Below are 20,155 nucleotides of genomic sequence, written 5' to 3' on the forward strand. Positions count from 1 at the left end.
AAATCATGTCACACCTTCACACAAAATTTTAAGGAAAAATCACTGATAGAAATGAATAGGCTGTTTGGTCTTTAATACTGGTAGCACCATTATTGAGAGGACCATAAGGAACATAAGTATGACCAGTAATGAAGTTCTTACTATAATACTGGTAGCACCATTATTGAGAGGACCATAAGCTACAGAAGTATGACCAGTAATGAAGTTCTTACTATAATACTGGTAGCACCATTATTGAGTGGACCATAAGCTACAGAAGTATGACCAGTAATGAAGTTCTTACTATAATACTGGTAGCACCATTATTGAGTGGACCATAAGCAACATAAGTATGACCAGTAATGAAGTTCTTACTATAATACTGGTAGCACCATTATTGAGTGGACCATAAGTTACATAAGTATGACCAGTAATGAAGTTCTTACTATAATACTGGTAGCACCATTATTGAGAGGACCATAAGCAACATAAGTATGACCAGTAATGAAGTTCTTACTATAATACTGGTAGCACCATTATTGAGAGGACCATAAGCTACATAAGTATGACCAGTAATGAAGTTCTTACTATAATACTGGTAGCACCATTATTGAGAGGACCATAAGCTACATAAGTATGACCAGTAATGAAGTTCTTACTATAATACTGGTAGCACCATTATTGAGTGGACCATAAGTTACAGAAGTATGACCAGTAATGAAGTTCTTACTATAATACTGGTAGCACCATTATTGAGAGGACCATAAGGAACATAAGTATGACCAGTAATGAAGTTCTTACTATAATACTGGTAGCACCATTATTGAGAGGACCATAAGGAACATAAGTATGACCAGTAATGAAGTTCTTACTATAATACTGGTAGCACCATTATTGAGTGGACCATAAGTAACATAAGTATGACCAGTAATGAAGTTCTTACTATAATACTGGTAGCACCATTATTGAGTGGACCATATGCAACATAAGTATGACCAGTAATCCATCCAACATCAGCTGTACACCAGTAAATATCGTCTGGTTGATAGTCAAAGGCATACTTAAATGTTGTGGCAGAGTATAACATGTATCCTCCTACAGTGTGGAGCACTCCCTTTGGTTTACCAGTGGATCCACTGAAAATAGAGGTAAACAAATGAATGTATTAACCCTTTCACATTCTGCCAAATTGGCCATAAACTTATGGAAAGACACTATGTAAATTCAATCGCATATAGCATTCGCACTGAAACTCACACAAAGGTAGCTTTGGGTCCATTTGAAAGATAATTGATTAAATATTTCAAAACAAAAATAATATATCAGAAAATTTGTCCTTTTAAGTCACGTGTTATCTGTCCAAAAGTGAAAAAATACAAAATTCTTGCGAAAAAGGTCGTGTGGAGACTTTTTTATGGGATAATAGTTTTGGTGTCAAAGCAATGGCCCAAGTCTGATAGAAACAGAAAAATTGCCATTATGGTATAGTTGGAGGAAATACATTCTATATGCCTTCCAAATGTTGATGCCTGCAACATGCAAAATAACGGATTTCAGTCGTTTTTCGTCCAAATCTAATCCTTGACACAAATTTCAGGCTAAATTATGTTTATTCAAGCAGCAAATAGAATTTTGACTTTAAAAGTAAAGATTCAATGAATTACCAATAATATATTTGGTGTTTTGAGCCCATGATGGGTTTTTTTGTGTGTGTGGGGGGGGGAGGTGCAATTAGGACACACATTCTTTAAAAACATACAAACATTGTTTTTAATTTGAAAGTAAAGTTAAGTTAAGTTAAGTTACATTTAATATAGGAAATTATTTTTTCACCTCCGGCTTTGAGGTTCGAACATGCAATCTTCCTGCTGTGGGTTAGTACAGCTTTCCACTGAACCACTGGAGTACCAGTTTAAAGTATCGAAATTTTAGTAGTTAACTCTTCCATTAACGAAGTGAGAGTAAACAAATAATCCGCCTGTTTCCTTTTAGAAATTAAGTCTCGATGTAACATATCATTGCTGTAAATCCCATCATTTTGAGCAAATATAGGCTGATATCATACTTTAGTCTGCCATTTTTTTCTAAACTTTTACTGGTTCCTTTATTTCAACAAAAGTGTTTTCGGCATTTCCATAACCAGGCACTTCAGAAACAATGTTCTGTTACATCTATTTCAACTTCGCAAAAAAAAAAAATCACGATTTTATTGTTTTTTTGTCTGTTTTTAATTAGTTTGGTAAGAAATGACCACACATTTAGAGTGCATTTCAAGTTGATGATTGCGTTTGTACACTTTAAATCACTTATTTAACTTGTGTACAAGTTTTAATCATACTATGAATAGTTTCCCTAAAAAATACACGGCATAGTTAATAAAAAAAAGTTATTTTGCACCCAAAATAAAGAGTATACTTTACCATACTCTATGGAAATATTGTGTTCAAATTTAAAACTTGGAAGGCACATTATATTAATAATACATGGGTGATGGGTATCAGAGTAACTTTTCACACTATAATGCACTATTATTCTCAATTACAATTGTCTGGGTGGCGGGTACTGACAAAAACTGCCTTCCAACCCCCCTATACATTTTTTTCTGGAATAGCCCTTACTGTAAAAATACAATAGACTGGCCCTTTTTTCTTCATAGATATGCTAAATTGCATATGTTGCTATAGGAATGCAAAATATGAAATAGCAGGTGCACAATAAAATAAGATTATAAAGAGCTTTCTAAAAGTTCAATGAATTCCAGTCAACATTTAAAAGGAAACAAGTGTGGATGGAGGAACTTTTCCCATGTATTGTACACTTTACTACATTGGAGATTAAAACATGCATTCTTTCTTTTTAAACTGTTGTGCAAGATGTTTTTGGCTCCATCTACTCAGGCTCAAGGTCAGATACTATTCCCATGACAACTCACCTGGTGTACAACATGAATAGTGGATCTTCTGCATCCATCCACTCAGGTTCACACTCAGTGGACGCTGTTCCCATCACATCATGCCACCAAACATCTCGACCATCTGTCCAATTTATCTATTGAGAAATTTCAAATTTTGTATACAGCAACACCACATAAATTTGTAGTTCTTAAAAATGTTTGACAAGTTAAAAGAAACTATAAACAGCACACTTAACTTATTTCTTTTAAACAATTTTCAAAACATTTGAGTGTCAATATATCATGCTGGTGCCATTTTTTTAATAAAAAAGAAATTGCTTTTAATTTTCTATTCATCATAATGCCAATCAGGGCTTTGAATTTTATCTATCAAAAAAAATGTCTGTTACCACAGGAAAACTTTTCTTTGTCCAAAAATCTAATTTGCCTTGGCTTCTCATTACTGGTGCATAAAAGCAATCACAAATTCATTCAACCTTTGCTTTCTATTCAGTCTAAGAAATGAACTCTCTCTAAGAAATGAAATAACAAAGTCTTGGCTAATAATAACATTATCTCAATTTGTCATTATTTCAAAAGACAAATAAACAATAAATTCAATCTTTTTGACCAATTCTGCCAAACATGTGCAGTATTTTTTTAATTGGTTAATGATATTACATGAAGTCAGTTAGTTACCAAACAATAGATCGGTAACTCCTGTGAAACTGGAAGCATCAGAAAAATTACAGAAAAATCGTAATGGTTGGCATCTATGTCTGTTTAATATTTTTGGTATTTCATGTAATATATTTTGTGCATGGTAAAGTTCTAAACCATTATCAAATTACCTTTAAACTACGAGTTGGTCTTTGAGCAGGTTTTTCCTCAGGATAATCTATGTGATCTCCGTTCTGTTGTACACTGTGCCCCTTTGGTAACAAATGCTTCACAATAAAACAATGTGATAACTTGTGGTCCCTGTAAAACATTTACTTAAAAATAAATAAATGTTAGTTTTTTCTGTGCTGCAATGGGTTTTATATTACTTCTATATACTTCTGAAAAATATGCACATTAAACTGAAAGTTTACATTGTTCACATTTTCAATAACACTGTGTAAATGTTGAATTTAAAATATTATGAATTCTATCAATTCTCATATGATTAAATACAAAAAAAAACTCTAAGATGAACAATAATTTTTTAATGAATTTTACCTTTTTGAACAAATTTCTAATGCAACATCTACTATGGATTTCAAATTAAGTAGTTTACTCCCTCTCCACACACCATCTGTAATACAAGACGTCTATAGATTACAAATATCATATGATCAACCACTTACAGTAAACAGGTAAACAGTTACAATATTATATGCATTACTTTGACTTGGCTGGAGAGTTTTCTGATTGGCACTCATACCCAAGGATCCGGAAATTTTTTCACCTAATTTCGGTCATTTGCATCAAGGATTTGTATAGTAAGACCTTACTATACAAATCCTTGTTTGCATATAACTTAAAAGTTGGTGCCCCTTTTCAAAAAAAGATTGTCAAAATCTCATTACTGCATGAGTATGCTCATACTCGTAGCATCAACGAACTTGTTTCTCTGTTGCATCGCATTTACTTCATGATTTATCCTTCTATTTTCCTAAAAATCGATGAAGAGCAATTAAGGGAAAGCAACAGTTTAAAATTGAAATTATTTTAATAACTAAAAACGATAATTTTCTCAGTCATCGCTTAGTTTCTTTCGATTCTGAAGTCGAAATTCCAACCGGATGTAATGCGACAATACTAAAACGAACAATTCCGGAATCATTTCCGGGATTAGTTTTGTTTATCAATATCACAGGAAATCATCGGCTTTTTAATATTTTGTCTTTAATAGTGTAATGATATTAATGAAAATAGTTGCACTTGCTTTATTTAGCATGAAATCATTTTAAATTTACGATTTAGTGTCTAATCTGCGGAAGAGAATTTCGAGCATGCGTATTACATAGTAAAAAGCATGTGTTGTGAAAAAATACTTTATTTCTACCGAGATTTCTACGTAAATTAAATCAAGTTTAAATTCAATTTTAAATCAGAATAGACATTGTATTAGCTGAAAAGTAATTAAATAATGAAGACAGTTGTTATGGAATTTTAATTTATTTACAATTTAGTTCTGAGCTTGTCAGGTGTGAATTAAAAACACAGGTAATGAAATTAGCGATCATTAGCCAATATTCCCCTGAGGCATAACAAAAGTTTTTAGGAGGGCCCTCAGGATTATAACACTATACTGGAGTGGCAGTTTTATTACAGGAAGGGATAACAAAACAAAAAATAAGTTCAAAATCGAGATTAAGAAAAACGATCTTAACGAAATGACCGAAATTATTTCTGTAATAAAAAAAAAAGAAAAAAGACCGAAATCCCAACAATTCATTTAGGACTTTTGAGTTGGCAAATCAGTCATGACTAGCATATATGACCGTTTCCGGACCCTTGCTCATACCACATCTTCTTATTTCTTTATTATTTTAATCAAACAAAAAATGTTTAGCTTACATTTTCTTGCAAAATCATGGCAAAAACATTTTTTTTGTCTTTGTTACATTAAAAATAGAAAGCATTACTTTTGTAATTTATGTGATTGGAAAATCAACACAATAAATTAGTGTCTATTTTTTTTTGTCTATGATACCATTTCTGTGACGTAATGTATACAAGACATTTTGTACATCTAAATATAGTTACTATTATCTTTTGACTCTGTATGACAGACTTCAAATAAAATATCATTTGTTATAACAGGAGACAAAATTTCAGATTGTATGAAGAAACTGAGTGGTTTTAATTCAACACAAATGATTAAACATATTTTCTATACTGAGAAGTCCAATGTTTTATTCAGGAAATCATCAAGTCAGAAGAGCAATTCTATATTAGTCAAGGGACTATTTTCATTTTTCTTCATCATTTTTTGACTGAATAAATAAAGTCATCTATAAAACTGCAGGATACAGTACTACATAAAGAATACAATTTACAAATGATTACATTTTATATACTAACCAGCTGTTACAATGGCACTGCACTGACCATCTAAGATTCTGTCAGCAAGGGATTCGGCAGAAAATCCAGCAAACTGAAAAATACGACAATTCTTTAACTTTAAAATACAGAAAAATCTATGCCTCATGGCATTGTTGGGCATGAGCCAGGTGATGACACAAGGCATTGTCAGGGATGAAAGGGTTATTAATTAACTAAATACCTATAGCCTCCCACTGTCAAATTTTCAATGAAATATTTTAAGAACAAATGCATCAGTCATATATTTTCGTGGATATTTAATTTCATGGTTTTGCCAATCTTTGTACACAGTCTATTAGAAATATGTTATTTGTTTAACATTTGAATTTGTGGTTCACCTGAACCCACAAAATACATGAAAATTGGTATCCAATGCTTAATAAGGAATCCGCAGTAATTCTTGTATTTTTTTTAAATGTTAACAAGTTTCCAATTTAATATAAAATTTGATAAGTCCCCAATATTTATACTTCAGATTTTAAAAATTGTCCTCACCACTATGGAATGTATTATACCAAGTCTAGCACATGCTAACATTGCTACTGTCAGTTCTAGTATCATTGGCATATAAATGGCTACACGGTCTCCTTTCTTTAAGCCTGCAAAAAAGAATGGTCTGTCAGATAACTGCGAGTACTATCAGATCTGTTTCTAGTGTCTTTTTGTTGTTGGGATGTACAAGTACCCGGCCACGTCCACTTGTATTTTTGTCCATCTGATGAGTTAAGTCTTTTTCAACTGATTTTTATAGTTCATTCTTATGTTGTACTGTTATACCACTGTCCAAGGTTAGGGGGAGGGTTGGGATCCGGCTAACATGTTTAACCCCGCCACATTATTTATGTATGTACCTGTCCCAAGTCAGGAGCCTGTAATTCAGAGGCTGTCGTTTGTTTTTGTGTAACATATTTGTTTTTCGTTCATTTTTTTATTTAAATAAGGCAGTTTGTTTTCTCATTTGAATTGTTTTACATTGTCATATTGCGGCCTCTTATAGCTGACTATGTGGTATGGGCTTTGCTCATTGATGAAGGCCGTACGGTGATCTATAGTTGTTAATGTCTGTGTTATTTTGGTCTCCTGTGGACAGTTGTCTAATTGGCAATCATACCACATCTTCTTTTTTATATTAGGATAAGAAATTCTACTATGAAACAAACATTTTGTATGTGAGTTTGTAAGTTCATTTGAAAAGAAAACTTTGACAGTACCTTTTATTTATATTTTTATTCAAGATAAACTGCTTCTAATTATAATCAGATGCTCCGCAGGGCACAGCTTTATACGACCGCAGAGTTCGAACCCTCAACATTGGGTATTGTAATTAAATAGTTGACACAACACAGGTTTCTGACACATAATGAATGTGGTCTAAGAACTTAAACTTAAAAACTTTAAATTTTAAATTGCACATTACCTATTATGGTCCAATATCCAAAATCTAAATACATGGTTAGATTCAGCATATCAAAGAACCCCAAGAATTCAATTTTTGATGAAATCAAATAAAGTTCAATTTTGGACCCTGCAGACCTTAATGTGGACCAATTTGATAACCGGGCCCAAACATCAAAAATCTAAATACATGGTTAGATTAAGCATATATCAAAGAACCCATATATACAATTTTTGTTTAAATCAAACAAAGTTTAATTTTGGACCGCAATTTGGACCAACTTGAAAACTGGGCCTATAATCAAAAATATAAATACAGGTTTAGATTCAGCATATCAAAGAACCCCAATGATTCAATTTTTGTTGATATCAATTTATCAAACAAAGTTTAATTTTGGACCACGATTTGAACCAACTTGAAAACTTGGCCCATAATAAAAAATCTTAGTACATGTTCAGATTCAGCATATCAAAAAAACCCAAGAAATCAATTTTTGTTAAAATCAAACTTAGTTTAATTTTGGACCCTTTGGACCAACTTGAAAACTGGGCCCATAATAAAACTTATAAGTACATGTTTAGATTCAGCATATCAAAGAACCCCAAGGATTCAATTTTTGTTGAAATCAAACAAAGTTTAATTTTGGACCACGATTTGGACCAACTTGAAAACTGGGCCCATAATAAAAAATCTAAGTACATGTTCAGATTCAGCATATCAAAAAAACCCAAGATTTCAAGTTTTGTTAAAATCAAACTTAGTTTAATTTTGGACCCTTTGGACCTTAATGGAGACCAATTTGAAAATGGGACCAAAAATTAAGAATCTACATACACAGTTAGATTCGGCATATCAAAGAACCCCAATTATTCAATTTTTGATGAATTCAAACAAAGTTTACCACTATTTGGGCCCCTTATTCCTAAACTGTTGGGACCAAAACTCCCAAAATCAATCACAACCTTCCTTTTATGGTCACAAACCTTGTGTATTAATTTCATAGATTTCTATTTACTTATACTTAAATTATGGTGCGAAAACCAAGAAAAATGCTTATTTGGGTCCCTTTTTGGCCCCTTATTTCTAAACTGTTGGGACCTAAACTCCCAAAATCAATCCCAACCTTCCTTTTGTGTTCATAAACCTTGTGTTTAAATTTCATTGATTTCTATTTACTTTTAATAAAGTTATTGTACGAAAACCAAGAATAATGCTTATTTGGGCACTTTTTTGGCCCCTAATTCCTAAACTGTTGGGACAAAAATCCCAAAATCAATCCTAACCTTCCTTAAGTGGTCATAAACCTTGTGTCAAAATTTCATAGATTTCTATTTAGTTAAACTAAAGTTAAAGTGCGAAAACCAAGAAAATGCTTATTTGGGCCCTTTTTGGCCCCTAATTCCCAAACTGTTGGGACCAAAACTTCCAAAATCAATCCCAACCTTCCTTTTATGGTCTTAAACCTTGTGTTTAAATTTCATAGATTTCTATTCACTTACTAGTATACTAAAGTTATAGTGTGAAAACCAAAAGTCTTCGGACGCCGACGACTACTATTTTTGCGGTCGTATAAAAATATTTAAAGTTACATTGTAAATGTGTTTCTAATATTCCAGCACAAAATGTCAGATAAAATATGGCTTTTGATTGTTTGTATGCATGATCCATGACTTTTACTAATTATCAACAATAACACAACAGTCAGGACTTACTTCAAACTGACTTATCCTAAAGATTTGGATAACATTCAATAATTACCATGTTTAATTTATTTTTATAATTCTGCCTGAATGACCATTCATTGTACTTTTTTTGGTAGCTGTTATTATTTTCTGAATATTTTTAATATGAGAAATTTTCTCTTCAATAAAGTTCAGAATGAAAATGGGGAATGTGTCAAAGAGACAACAACCTGATCAAAAAGCAGATAACAGCCAAAGGATTCAAATGTGTCGTCAACACAGCAAGAAACCCCAGCACATGGAGGTGGGCTTCAGCTCATCCCTGAACAAAAATGTGTACATGGACATCACACTAAACTCTGAAACATATAAATAAACTAAAATTTAAAAAAACAAAACATACAAGACTACATGTAACAAATATTTACTTACCAGATTGCTTTAAAATATTGGCAAACTTGCAGATTTTATCTTTTAACTGTGAGTAGGTTATATTTCCTGAATCATGGTCAGCTGGGTCATTTCCTTCCCTGCAAATACATGTATATGTAAATAATAGATGTGGCTCAAAAGGTTGAGTCAGGTGTAACATGCTACAACACTGCCCATTGATTTGTACCTTTATTCATCAAGATGAAAGAACAAGAATATAAACAACCAATTCACAGCCTTCAACAAAAAGCAATTTCATCATTGTGGTTAATACTTGTACAATTTAAAAGTGTTTTATACACAGGTATAGGTAAACCAATTTGAAAGTTATATCAGATTTGTTTTACAGTTTCCTATTATCCCCCTTGTTTGCATATACATGAACATTGTGTATATATTTTTCAATTGGTAGCAAAGTAGCCAAGTGAAACTAAAAAAAGAAAAAAAATATGATCTTTGTACATGTACATGTTTAAGTACAAAATTTGAATGTCTAAGGGATAAACATGATAAAACAATAAGTCTATGTCAAACTCTTTTGGTCTCTTTGTTTATCATATATCATAGACACAATTTTATCATGTGACCATTGTCGTCATCAACGGTTTTTCATGATTTACGCCGATTTAAAAATGGAATTTAGAATTAAATTATAAGAAATAACTGTAATATTTTGTCGGTCTATTCGAAATAACATAAAAAATGTGGTGCACATTGTTAAATATCTCGCAACGCACATTATTCAGTGTGCACCACATTTTTTATGTTATTTCTTCATAGACAGAAAAAATATTACAATCATTCCTTAATAAAAATTGCATTTGCCCTTTTTTTCATGATTGCTTCCAGTCTGTGCCAAACTGTTTTAGGTTTTGTCTGACCGAAAAGGAAATCTCATATTTTCTCCTATATTTTCAACTAAAAAATCTATACATTTCGGTCTGACTGAATCAATTTTTTCTGTCTTGGCATTTTGTTGGGTTGATAGTGTTTGAGACACACTGGTTTCCTAAGACATGTCATGGAATACAAGTTTCTTCATTATATAAGTTCCAAACAAAATAAATGGCATGAAACATTTGTTCCAACAAGAACAGATATTATGACATTGTTTATAACAAAGTTTCTAGTGGAACTTCTGTTAGGTCACGGTGGACTAAATATACTTTGACAGACAGTCATGTTACTTTTCAAGGGCTAGCAAGAACATTTTATCAACCTTAACATGTGGGCATTGTGCACACATATCAAAATACAAGCCACAAAACTGAGAGATCACTGGACATAGGATTTGGCAGACCTGTGTCTATTTCATCTGTTCGGTACGTTTGAACGATGGCATTTGGCACAGACTTCATATCAAAATATATCATTAAAATATCTTATCTCTACCAGTAAATAAGATACACTTGTGTACATTGTAGTATTACCCTTGACTGCCTGTTCATGTCATATGCATACCTGCCAAATTTTCAAAATGCCCATGGGGGTTTTGCTTGCAAGATGGCTGTCATAGTCCTAAAAAACCTTCAAGGGGTCCTGCAAATACATTTTAATGTTGTTTTTTTGGCTTCTTCATACTTTTATAAGCCTAAATTCATTGTAAAATTAATTGTTTTGTTAAAATTGTGGACAAAATTGCTCTTTCAAAATTTCAATTTGGAAGCCTTCATGCGGGAAATCCCCCGCAAATAGTGACAGTTGGCAGGTATGCATATGTTTAATTTTATAGGATACATATAATCAATATACTGGTGATATTTTCTTTACAACATAGATCTACATGAGACTATTATGCAATACTACATGTATATTCCCACAAAATACACCTGTACAAACTTGTCCTTTAGTTTGTTGACAGATGATGTCATTGTCAAACATACCAATTAAGACAAATTTGTATATTTTATTAAGAAAAGCTTCATGAAATAAAAAAAAATTGTGGACTACTACAGAGTATCCTCGTGTATTGTATTTTCGACCTATTAAAATATTTTTCCGAATTACTCTTTTATCTGTTTGAACATAGACATGGCTTCTATATTGAGAGTCACTAGTAGTAGTATACTTGTGCATAAAATAATTGTATCTGAAATATATTTCGATCTTTAATTTTTTTTTAATTGAGTTCATTAGGTCGATGGCACCTTTGACTTTGTTGACAAAAACAAGTGTCTTGTGTTTTCAACCTATCTAAGAAACAGGCCCAAACATGGAAATGAAATGTCGTACAAATCCGAAATTGGTTATAATTTGATGCCGAAGTTTATATGAAAGTGTTAGAGGCAATTAAACTTATGACATACATTGTAATGAATTAAGTGGTTACATTTACAACTATAAGACATAAAATATTATTTTGATATATTTTTTTGATTAGTTGTACACATTTTACTTGATGTACTTTGGAAGCCTTGTATGTCTAGGATCTTGTATACTTCATGTTTTTGATTGATATTTTAGTTAAGGAATTGTGAAGCGAGATTGGTGAGTATTGTCTGTAATTTCCACTGACAGACTGTTAAAAAAATAAATTAATATTTCATTTTTTCAGTAAAAAGCTGTAAGGATCATGCAAATTTCCGTGTTTAAAATAACTTTAAGTATTACAACTAACCCCATGACAGTCATGTGACTTAATGACCTTGCTGTAAACTTCCCATGCAAGCACTTTGCCATATTTTTAGAAAATTTGTTTATTTTTGATAGTTTCTTTTGGAAGGTAAAACGAGTATTAGTGAAAAGGTACAAAACTGTGATATCGAATAAAAAAACGTAAATACTTAATTATGATAACTTTATTTGGAAAATCTTCAACACACGTGGTATAATTTGCTATTGTTACTAAGTATAGCAGCCGAATATGACGTCACTCGGGCAGTGAAAGTAGAATTAGGTCAAAAACGTAAGACGGTCGAAAACACAAAACGAGACGAGGAAGCAAGTTAACTCTTACCACCGGAAACTCGTACCATGTTAACTTGTACCAAAAAAGTTACTCGTACCAACGTAAAGTGGTACCACTGGGAAGTCGTACCATTAAAAATATATTCACAAAGACTAATGTTTTAAGGTGTTTTTTCTTAAAGGTGTAAACTTAAATGGAAATATAGGTAAGTTATTTTCATCATTTATTACTTTAAAACTCACAGAAGTAAATTAAGATTATAAGAAAAAAATATTATATTCTGAATCGAGAGGCTTGTATAGGGTATATTGGGATACGGGATATTTGCCATTTTAATTTTAGGGATATGGGATATTTGTCCTAATAATAAATGGGATATGGGATATTGATGCCTATTTAGGGATATTGAATTTTGCAAATGAAAAACAAAAATGTGGAAATGAAAAGAAATATTTACATTTCACTTGATCATGCTGATAAAATTGCCAAAAATAATTTATTATGGTCATTTTAGATGCATTATTTTACAAATGTTTTAATAAAATCAAATATGAAAATTATTCATGTATATATTGATATATTTATATTTTAACTTATCTACTTATTATGACAGATCTGCCATCATCAGGGGTCCAACTGTCAATTTTATGTTAAAGTCTTTAACTTTGATCCACTATGCACATCTCAAACACTTTTATGTTTGCTATACGCAATTATTGGTGCAGCATTGAATATTTGTACACAATCTTCGTCAAACTGTAATAAATGCCACTTTGAAATTAGTTAGATTGTTTATTAATTTGTTATGGTCACTTGTGTTTCTAATTTGCTGTATTGCTTCACCTTTAATAAACCCTCGGTATACATGCTGTGAATGACAGCTATTTCTATGCATATAGAGATAAGAATTTGTTTCTTTAAAATGTATGTCAAGGTCAAGAATACCATGCTTTGTACATCTTTGACCTTTAATTACATCAACCATCTAAGAACATTTAGTCGTTTGAGATTTCATAGGTGGACTTCAATAAGGGGTTATAATTATTTGCTAGACGAAAAAATTCTGTAATTTCACGTGATTATCCATCGTATATTATAAATCTTGAATGTTGTGTCCAAATTTAACCCAACTGTTCAGGGTTCGACCTCTGTGGTCGTATCAGGCTGCGCTCAGGGAAGCATTTAATTTGCTTTTCTATTAAAACGTTGTGCTATCTTTGAGTTCACATTGGGTGATTCTCTTAGCTAAGTGCCTGTGTTAAGCTCACATTTGGTGGCTCACGTTTATCTCTACAGTAACTTTTTATTTATCCACTGACGTTACAAACACTTTTAAATTATATATTGGTTATTCCAGAGACATGTAAGATTAAAATTTAAAGGTTTCTGGTTAATTCTAGAATGAATTATTAACTTTTCTCTGTGAAAAAGCCCACATCCTTGACATCATTACTGCAACGAATACAACATGTATTTACGAATGTTTTATACAAAAAAAAAATGGGTTTGGGAATGAATTAATGATTTTTTAGGATACTTCAAAATAGTTTTAGGGATACGGTATATTTGTAAAAAAAAAATTATTGGGATATTAGGGGTAAACATTATAGGGATATGGGATATTGGGACAAAAACTTAACACTGCTTAATGGGATATGGGATATTGATACCCCCTACCCCCCTAAACAAGTCTCATTAGAACTGTTCCCATTATTGTATTTAACTTTACATAATATATACATGTAGTTGCCATTGAGAAAACTTTATAGATTATCGAAACTGAGCAATTTAAATTGGTTATATCAAGGGAGATTTCATAGGTGGACTTCAATAAGGGGTTATAACTATTTGCTAGACGAAAAAATTCTGTAATTTCACGTGATTATCCATCGTATATTATAAATCTTGAATGTTGTGTCCAAATTTAACCCAACTGTTCAGGGTTCGACCTCTGTGGTCGTATCAGGCTGCGCTCAGGGAAGCATTTAATTTGCTTTTCTATTAAAACGATGTGCTATCTTTGAGTTCACATTGGGTGATTCTCTTAGCTAAGTGCCTGTGTTAAGCTCACATTTGGTGGCTCACGTTTATCTCTACAGTAACTTTTTATTTATCCACTGACGTTACAAACACTTTTAAATTATATATTGGTTATTCCAGAGACATGTAAGATTAAAATTTAAAGGTTTCTGGTTAATTCTAGAATGAATTATTAACTTTTCTCTGTGAAAAAGCCCACATCCTTGACATCATTACTGCAACGAATACAACATGTATTTACGAATGTTTTATACAAAAAAAAAATGGGTTTGGGAATGAATTAATGATTTTTTAGGATACTTCAAAATAGTTTTAGGGATACGGTATATTTGTAAAAAAAAAATTATTGGGATATTAGGGGTAAACATTATAGGGATATGGGATATTGGGACAAAAACTTAACACTGCTTAATGGGATATGGGATATTGATACCCCCTACCCCCCTAAACAAGCCTCAATAGAACTGTTCCCATTATTGTATTTAACTTTACATCATATATACATGTAGTTGCCATTGAGAAAACTTTATAGATTATCGAAACTGAGCAATTTAAATTGGTTATATCAAGGGAGATTTCATAGGTGGACTTCAATAAGGGGTTATAACTATTTGCTAGACGAAAAAATTCTGTAATTTCACGTGATTATCCATCGTATATTATAAATCTTGAATGTTGTGTCCAAATTTAACCCAACTGTTCAGGGTTCGACCTCTGTGGTCGTATCAGGCTGCGCTCAGGGAAGCATTTAATTTGCTTTTCTATTAAAACGATGTGCTATCTTTGAGTTCACATTGGGTGATTCTCTTAGCTAAGTGCCTGTGTTAAGCTCACATTTGGTGGCTCACGTTTATCTCTACAGTAACTTTTTATTTATCCACTGACGTTACAAACACTTTTAAATTATATATTGGTTATTCCAGAGACATGTAAGATTAAAATTTAAAGGTTTCTGGTTAATTCTAGAATGAATTATTAACTTTTCTCTGTGAAAAAGCCCACATCCTTGACATCATTACTGCAACGCATACAACATGTATTTACGAATGTTTTATACAAAAAAAAAATGGGTTTGGGAATGAATTAATGATTTTTTAGGATACTTCAAAATAGTTTTAGGGATACGGTATATTTGTAAAAAAAAATTATTGGGATATTAGGGGTAAACATTATAGGGATATGGGATATTGGGACAAAAACTTAACACTGCTTAATGGGATATGGGATATTGATACCCCCTACCCCCCTAAACAAGCCTCAATAGAACTGTTCCCATTATTGTATTTAACTTTACATAATATATACATGTAGTTGCCATTGAGAAAACTTTGTATATAGATTATCGAAACTGAGCAATTTAAATTGGTTATATCAAGGGAGACAACAAAGCAAATCTGCCACGGTATTGTCTATCCAATACACAAGGAACATTAGCTACAAATTGGTCATTGTACTTTCAAATTATATACATTTAACAGACTTAAAAATGGACTTAAGAGGTATTGAGTGAAATAACAGTATATATTCATCATTAAACAGGTCAGGAATAACCACCAATTGGTGGATTATACCTCAATTGACGTATAATCCACCAATTGACATATAATGATATAGACCAATTGGTGTATAATTCTTTGTTTTTCAAGGCAAATTATTCCACCAAAATGGAGCATTGTTTTCTTAAAACCATATTATTGTATGAAAACTTGTCAAACATTTCTAGTTTAGTATAGTCACATAACATATTGCATTCAATCAATAATTGTATTTGCAGTTTCTTCTATTGTTGACTTGTCAATTCTTGGTTGGCAAATTAACCACCAATCACCTGTCAATGGACATCAATACTGTGTGCAATCATGTGACCATGAGTACAACTCCACAGGTGAATGGAGCTCTTTGTTAATACTTGACTTTCATTATCAAAAGTCAATCATGGTCAATAGTCATGATAGTACAAATGTTTCAACAAAAGAATTGTTGTACACATGCATTCTCAAGAGATGCAGTAGGCTTTGACAAAACTGAAACTTTCGGAGGACTCAATAAGGGTCATAAAATAGGTTGCAAGTTGCAAAATCATGCTCCTATCTCACACTAGCATTTTATTACAAAAAACCTGCATTATACGTCAATTGGTATTTACCACTATATGTCAATTGGTGGGATTATACGTCAATTGAGGTATAATCCACCAATTGGTGGTTATTCCTGACATGTTAAACACCAATCAAATGCATTTAAATAAGTTGGTACGAGTTAGTAGTGGTACGAGTTTTTTTTTAGTGGTACGAGTTGACGTTGGTATGATTTTACAATGGTACGGGATAACTATAATTCTGAGACGATACTACTAACCAGAAGAAAGCAATCTTGTCTCCTTGTCCATTTTTGATATGCCGGTCTATAGCATTGTAGCAAATGTTTGTTTTGGCACCCTCCATCCATTTGATAGATATTCGACCTTTTCTACAGTCAAAATTATAATCTACAAATTTTCCTGTGGGAGGAGATACCCAATAAAATTGCTTGGCAATATCTCCCCAGAACCCCTCGGGATCTTCCACTGATCGCTTATACATTTCCTTGTAGTCATCCATGGATTTAACATGAGATTCGTTGCGTAGTCGATCAGGAGGAGGGAAGAGACGAGGTGTTTTATCAGAATTATCCATTTCTTTTAAAGTTTTGCCTCAAAAGTGAAAGTTGTGTCGGCGGCTTTGGTAATCGACGTCGTGTAAACGCTTGAAATGTGTCATTTCAGAAACACGGTACATCAGCTCGCCCCTATTTATAGTCGGCCTGTAATAACTGGTTCTTCTTCTTCTTCCGAATACGAGAGTAGACTCCTAGGTAGGAGTGTAAAACTTCCCGGAACTTGTGTGCTATGTACATATGGACTTAATTTAAAAATAATATGACAAAGAAAAATCGTTAACAATAACATATATACATTATGTACAGTGGCTTTGTAGTTTATAATAATAATAATAATAATAATAATAATAATAATAATAATAATAATAATAATAATAATAATAATAATAATAATAATATTATAATAATAAATTCTTTATTTAAAGAGGGTAACTCATAGTCTAATTTTCATTGAGGCCCTCAAAAAAAATACATGCATACAGTTAACATTCATACATTCATACATTAAATTACAATATATATTACTAGTATATACACAATTCAATCATTGAAATATACAAAGGGTAATAAATGACAATATTTGATATAGTTTGGTTAGAGGGAAACAAATTATTTGACTTGCATATAATTTTCAAGAAAATGATTATAACTATGTTTCTTGAATAATTCCACATTAGGACATTTTTTTATTTCGAGTGGTAAATTATTCCATACTTTGGTTGCAGAATAATGAAAAGATTTTTTATAAAAAAATGTATTTGGTCTTGGAACAAAAAGATCATTATTAGAGACAGATCGTAAGGATCCTCCAAGTGTTAGAGTGGATATGCCATTTTTGAAGGATTCCAGGGTGTCGGACATACCTATTGCTTCAGGTAGTGAGTTCCAGTCCGAAATAGTGCGAGGATAGATCGATGAAAATTTATAGAAATCTTTATTTGTAGATATTTGCCTAAATTTATGTTTCCCCCTAGTACGTCTATCAGATATTGTTAAATTGTCCTTAGGAACTTCAACTAACCCCAAATTTATTTTATACAGCATAGTTAATTATCTAGCTTTTTTCCTTCTTATTTCTAAATTTTCCCATTCCAAAGATTTAATTAAGTTTGAAACTGCACCAGGTGATCTGTCTTTACAAACCTGGCTGCCTTACGCTGTACCTGTTCAACCTGAGTGATGTGTTGTTTTTTGTACGGATCCCAGACAGGGGAAGAGTATTCGACGACTGGACGGACAAGTGATGTGTACGTAAGGTTTTTAACCTTACGTGTGCAGTTTTTCAGGTTCCTACGAAGAAAACCTAAGGTTTTATTTGCCTTACAAGTAATATTGTTTATATGTCTTCCCCAATCAAGATCATGGCTTATAGTTACGCCTAAATATTAACTGTCTTTTACTGCTTCTAAAACATGATTGTGCAATATATAATCAAAAGAGGAAGGTTTACCTTTTTTAGAAATATGAATTACATAACACTTCTCATGATTAAAATTCATTTGCCAGTCCTCTTCCCATTTTACTAAACTAGATAAATCTTTTTGAAGTAATTGTGCATCAGAACTATTATTTACATTTCTATACAATAAACAGTCATCTGCAAAAAGTCTTGCATTGCAAGTTACATGTTCGGGTAGGTCATTAATAAAGAGTAAAAATAATGTTGGGCCTAAAACTGTTCCCTGAGGCACACCAGAGTCAACAGCTAATTTTGAAGATTTAAAACACCATTTAATAGTACTTGCTGTTGCCTGTCAGCTAAAAAGTCATTTATCCAATTTAAATTTTGATTTCTAATACCATAAAATTCTAATTTCTGGGCTAATCGTTCATGGGGGACTTTATCAAAAGCTTTGGAAAAATCTAAAAGTATGACATCTATTTGGTTACCATATCCCAATGATTTTGCAAGATCTTGTATGCTGATGATAAGTTGGGTTTCACAAGACCTTTTACTTCTAAACCCATGTTGACTATCATTTAATATATTATTAATTGTAAGATGTTTCCTTATGTTGCTTGTTAAAATGTGTTCTAGAATTTTGCAACATATTGCAGTTAATGAAACTGGTCTATAATTAATAGCGTTATGCTTGTCACCTTTTTTAAATATTGGTACAACATTAGCCTGCTTCCAATCATTTGGGATTTTACCAGTATCAATAGATTTTTGGAAAAAGAATGTCAAAAATGGAGACAATTCTTCTGCAAAATTATGTAAAAAATATGCTGGCAGATTATCAGGGACATTGGCTTTGTGTGGATTTTAAAAGTGTTTAAGTAACTTTAATAAGCCATTATTACTAATAAATATGTCTGGCATAGTGGGGTGGGGACTAGTACCTTTATTTGGCATAAAGGGTGTATCTTCGGTAGTAAAAGCCTTTTTAAATTGTTCATTTAGGATGTTAGCTTGTGTATTCGGCTCACTATATAATAAACCATCCTTTCCTCTTAATGGTGACACTCCAGATGTTTCTGTTTTTTTGCTTTTTATAAATTGCCAGAAAGATTTAGGTTTTTCTTCTAACTGGGGGCTAATTATTTCTTGCATGTACGTACTCTGGGCTCTTCTTATTTCTCTTTGAGCAGTAGCTTTTAACTTTTTATATTTATCTTTATGTTCTTGTTTACCAGTTTTTTTTAGCTTTGTTGTAAGCTTTACGTTTGGTTTTCTTTATGAGGTAAAATGTGGTTTTATTGACTTTTGAAAAACTAATATTCACTGACATTATGAGAAACGGATTTAGTAATTTGTCAGTATATGAATTTCCATTTATTATTTAAAACATTTATGGCTTCCCGTTAACAATGATATGTAGATAAGTGCTGAAAAAATTTACAGTCCTGCAATAAACCGCTTCACCATACAAATGAGGATTAGATTATTAAGTATTGTATACCAGAGGCGGGATTAAGTGGGGCCAGGGACCCCCCTTTTTTATGGAAAAAACTTCGTTGATTTATCAGCTCAAATAGTACCTATATAGATATAAGAGGATATGGTATGAATGCTAATGAGACAACTCTCAAACCAAGTCACAATTTGTAAAAGTAAACCATTAAAGGTCAAA

General features: G+C 32.0%; 1 protein-coding gene across 1 annotated transcript in view; it reads right to left on the reverse strand.

Annotated features, from left to right (window-relative positions):
- The window catches only part of LOC143055454 (acetyl-coenzyme A synthetase, cytoplasmic-like), a 33,634-nt gene extending 16,484 nt beyond the window's left edge, over positions 1-17,150 (reverse strand). Inside the window, exons 1-8 of the mRNA XM_076228607.1 lie at positions 16,782-17,150; positions 9,476-9,573; positions 6,461-6,564; positions 5,945-6,017; positions 4,094-4,169; positions 3,724-3,853; positions 2,912-3,027; positions 923-1,115 (exon numbers count right to left, since the gene is read on the reverse strand). Coding sequence (XP_076084722.1) covers positions 923-1,115; positions 2,912-3,027; positions 3,724-3,853; positions 4,094-4,169; positions 5,945-6,017; positions 6,461-6,564; positions 9,476-9,573; positions 16,782-17,098 — 1,107 coding nt within the window. The 5' untranslated portion in view covers positions 17,099-17,150. The remainder of the gene's footprint in view (positions 1-922; positions 1,116-2,911; positions 3,028-3,723; positions 3,854-4,093; positions 4,170-5,944; positions 6,018-6,460; positions 6,565-9,475; positions 9,574-16,781) is intronic.
- Between the last annotated feature and the right edge of the window lie 3,005 nt (positions 17,151-20,155).

The sequence above is a fragment of the Mytilus galloprovincialis genome, chromosome 1, assembly GCF_965363235.1.
Source record: "Mytilus galloprovincialis chromosome 1, xbMytGall1.hap1.1, whole genome shotgun sequence".
Lineage (NCBI taxonomy): Eukaryota > Metazoa > Mollusca > Bivalvia > Mytilida > Mytilidae > Mytilus > Mytilus galloprovincialis.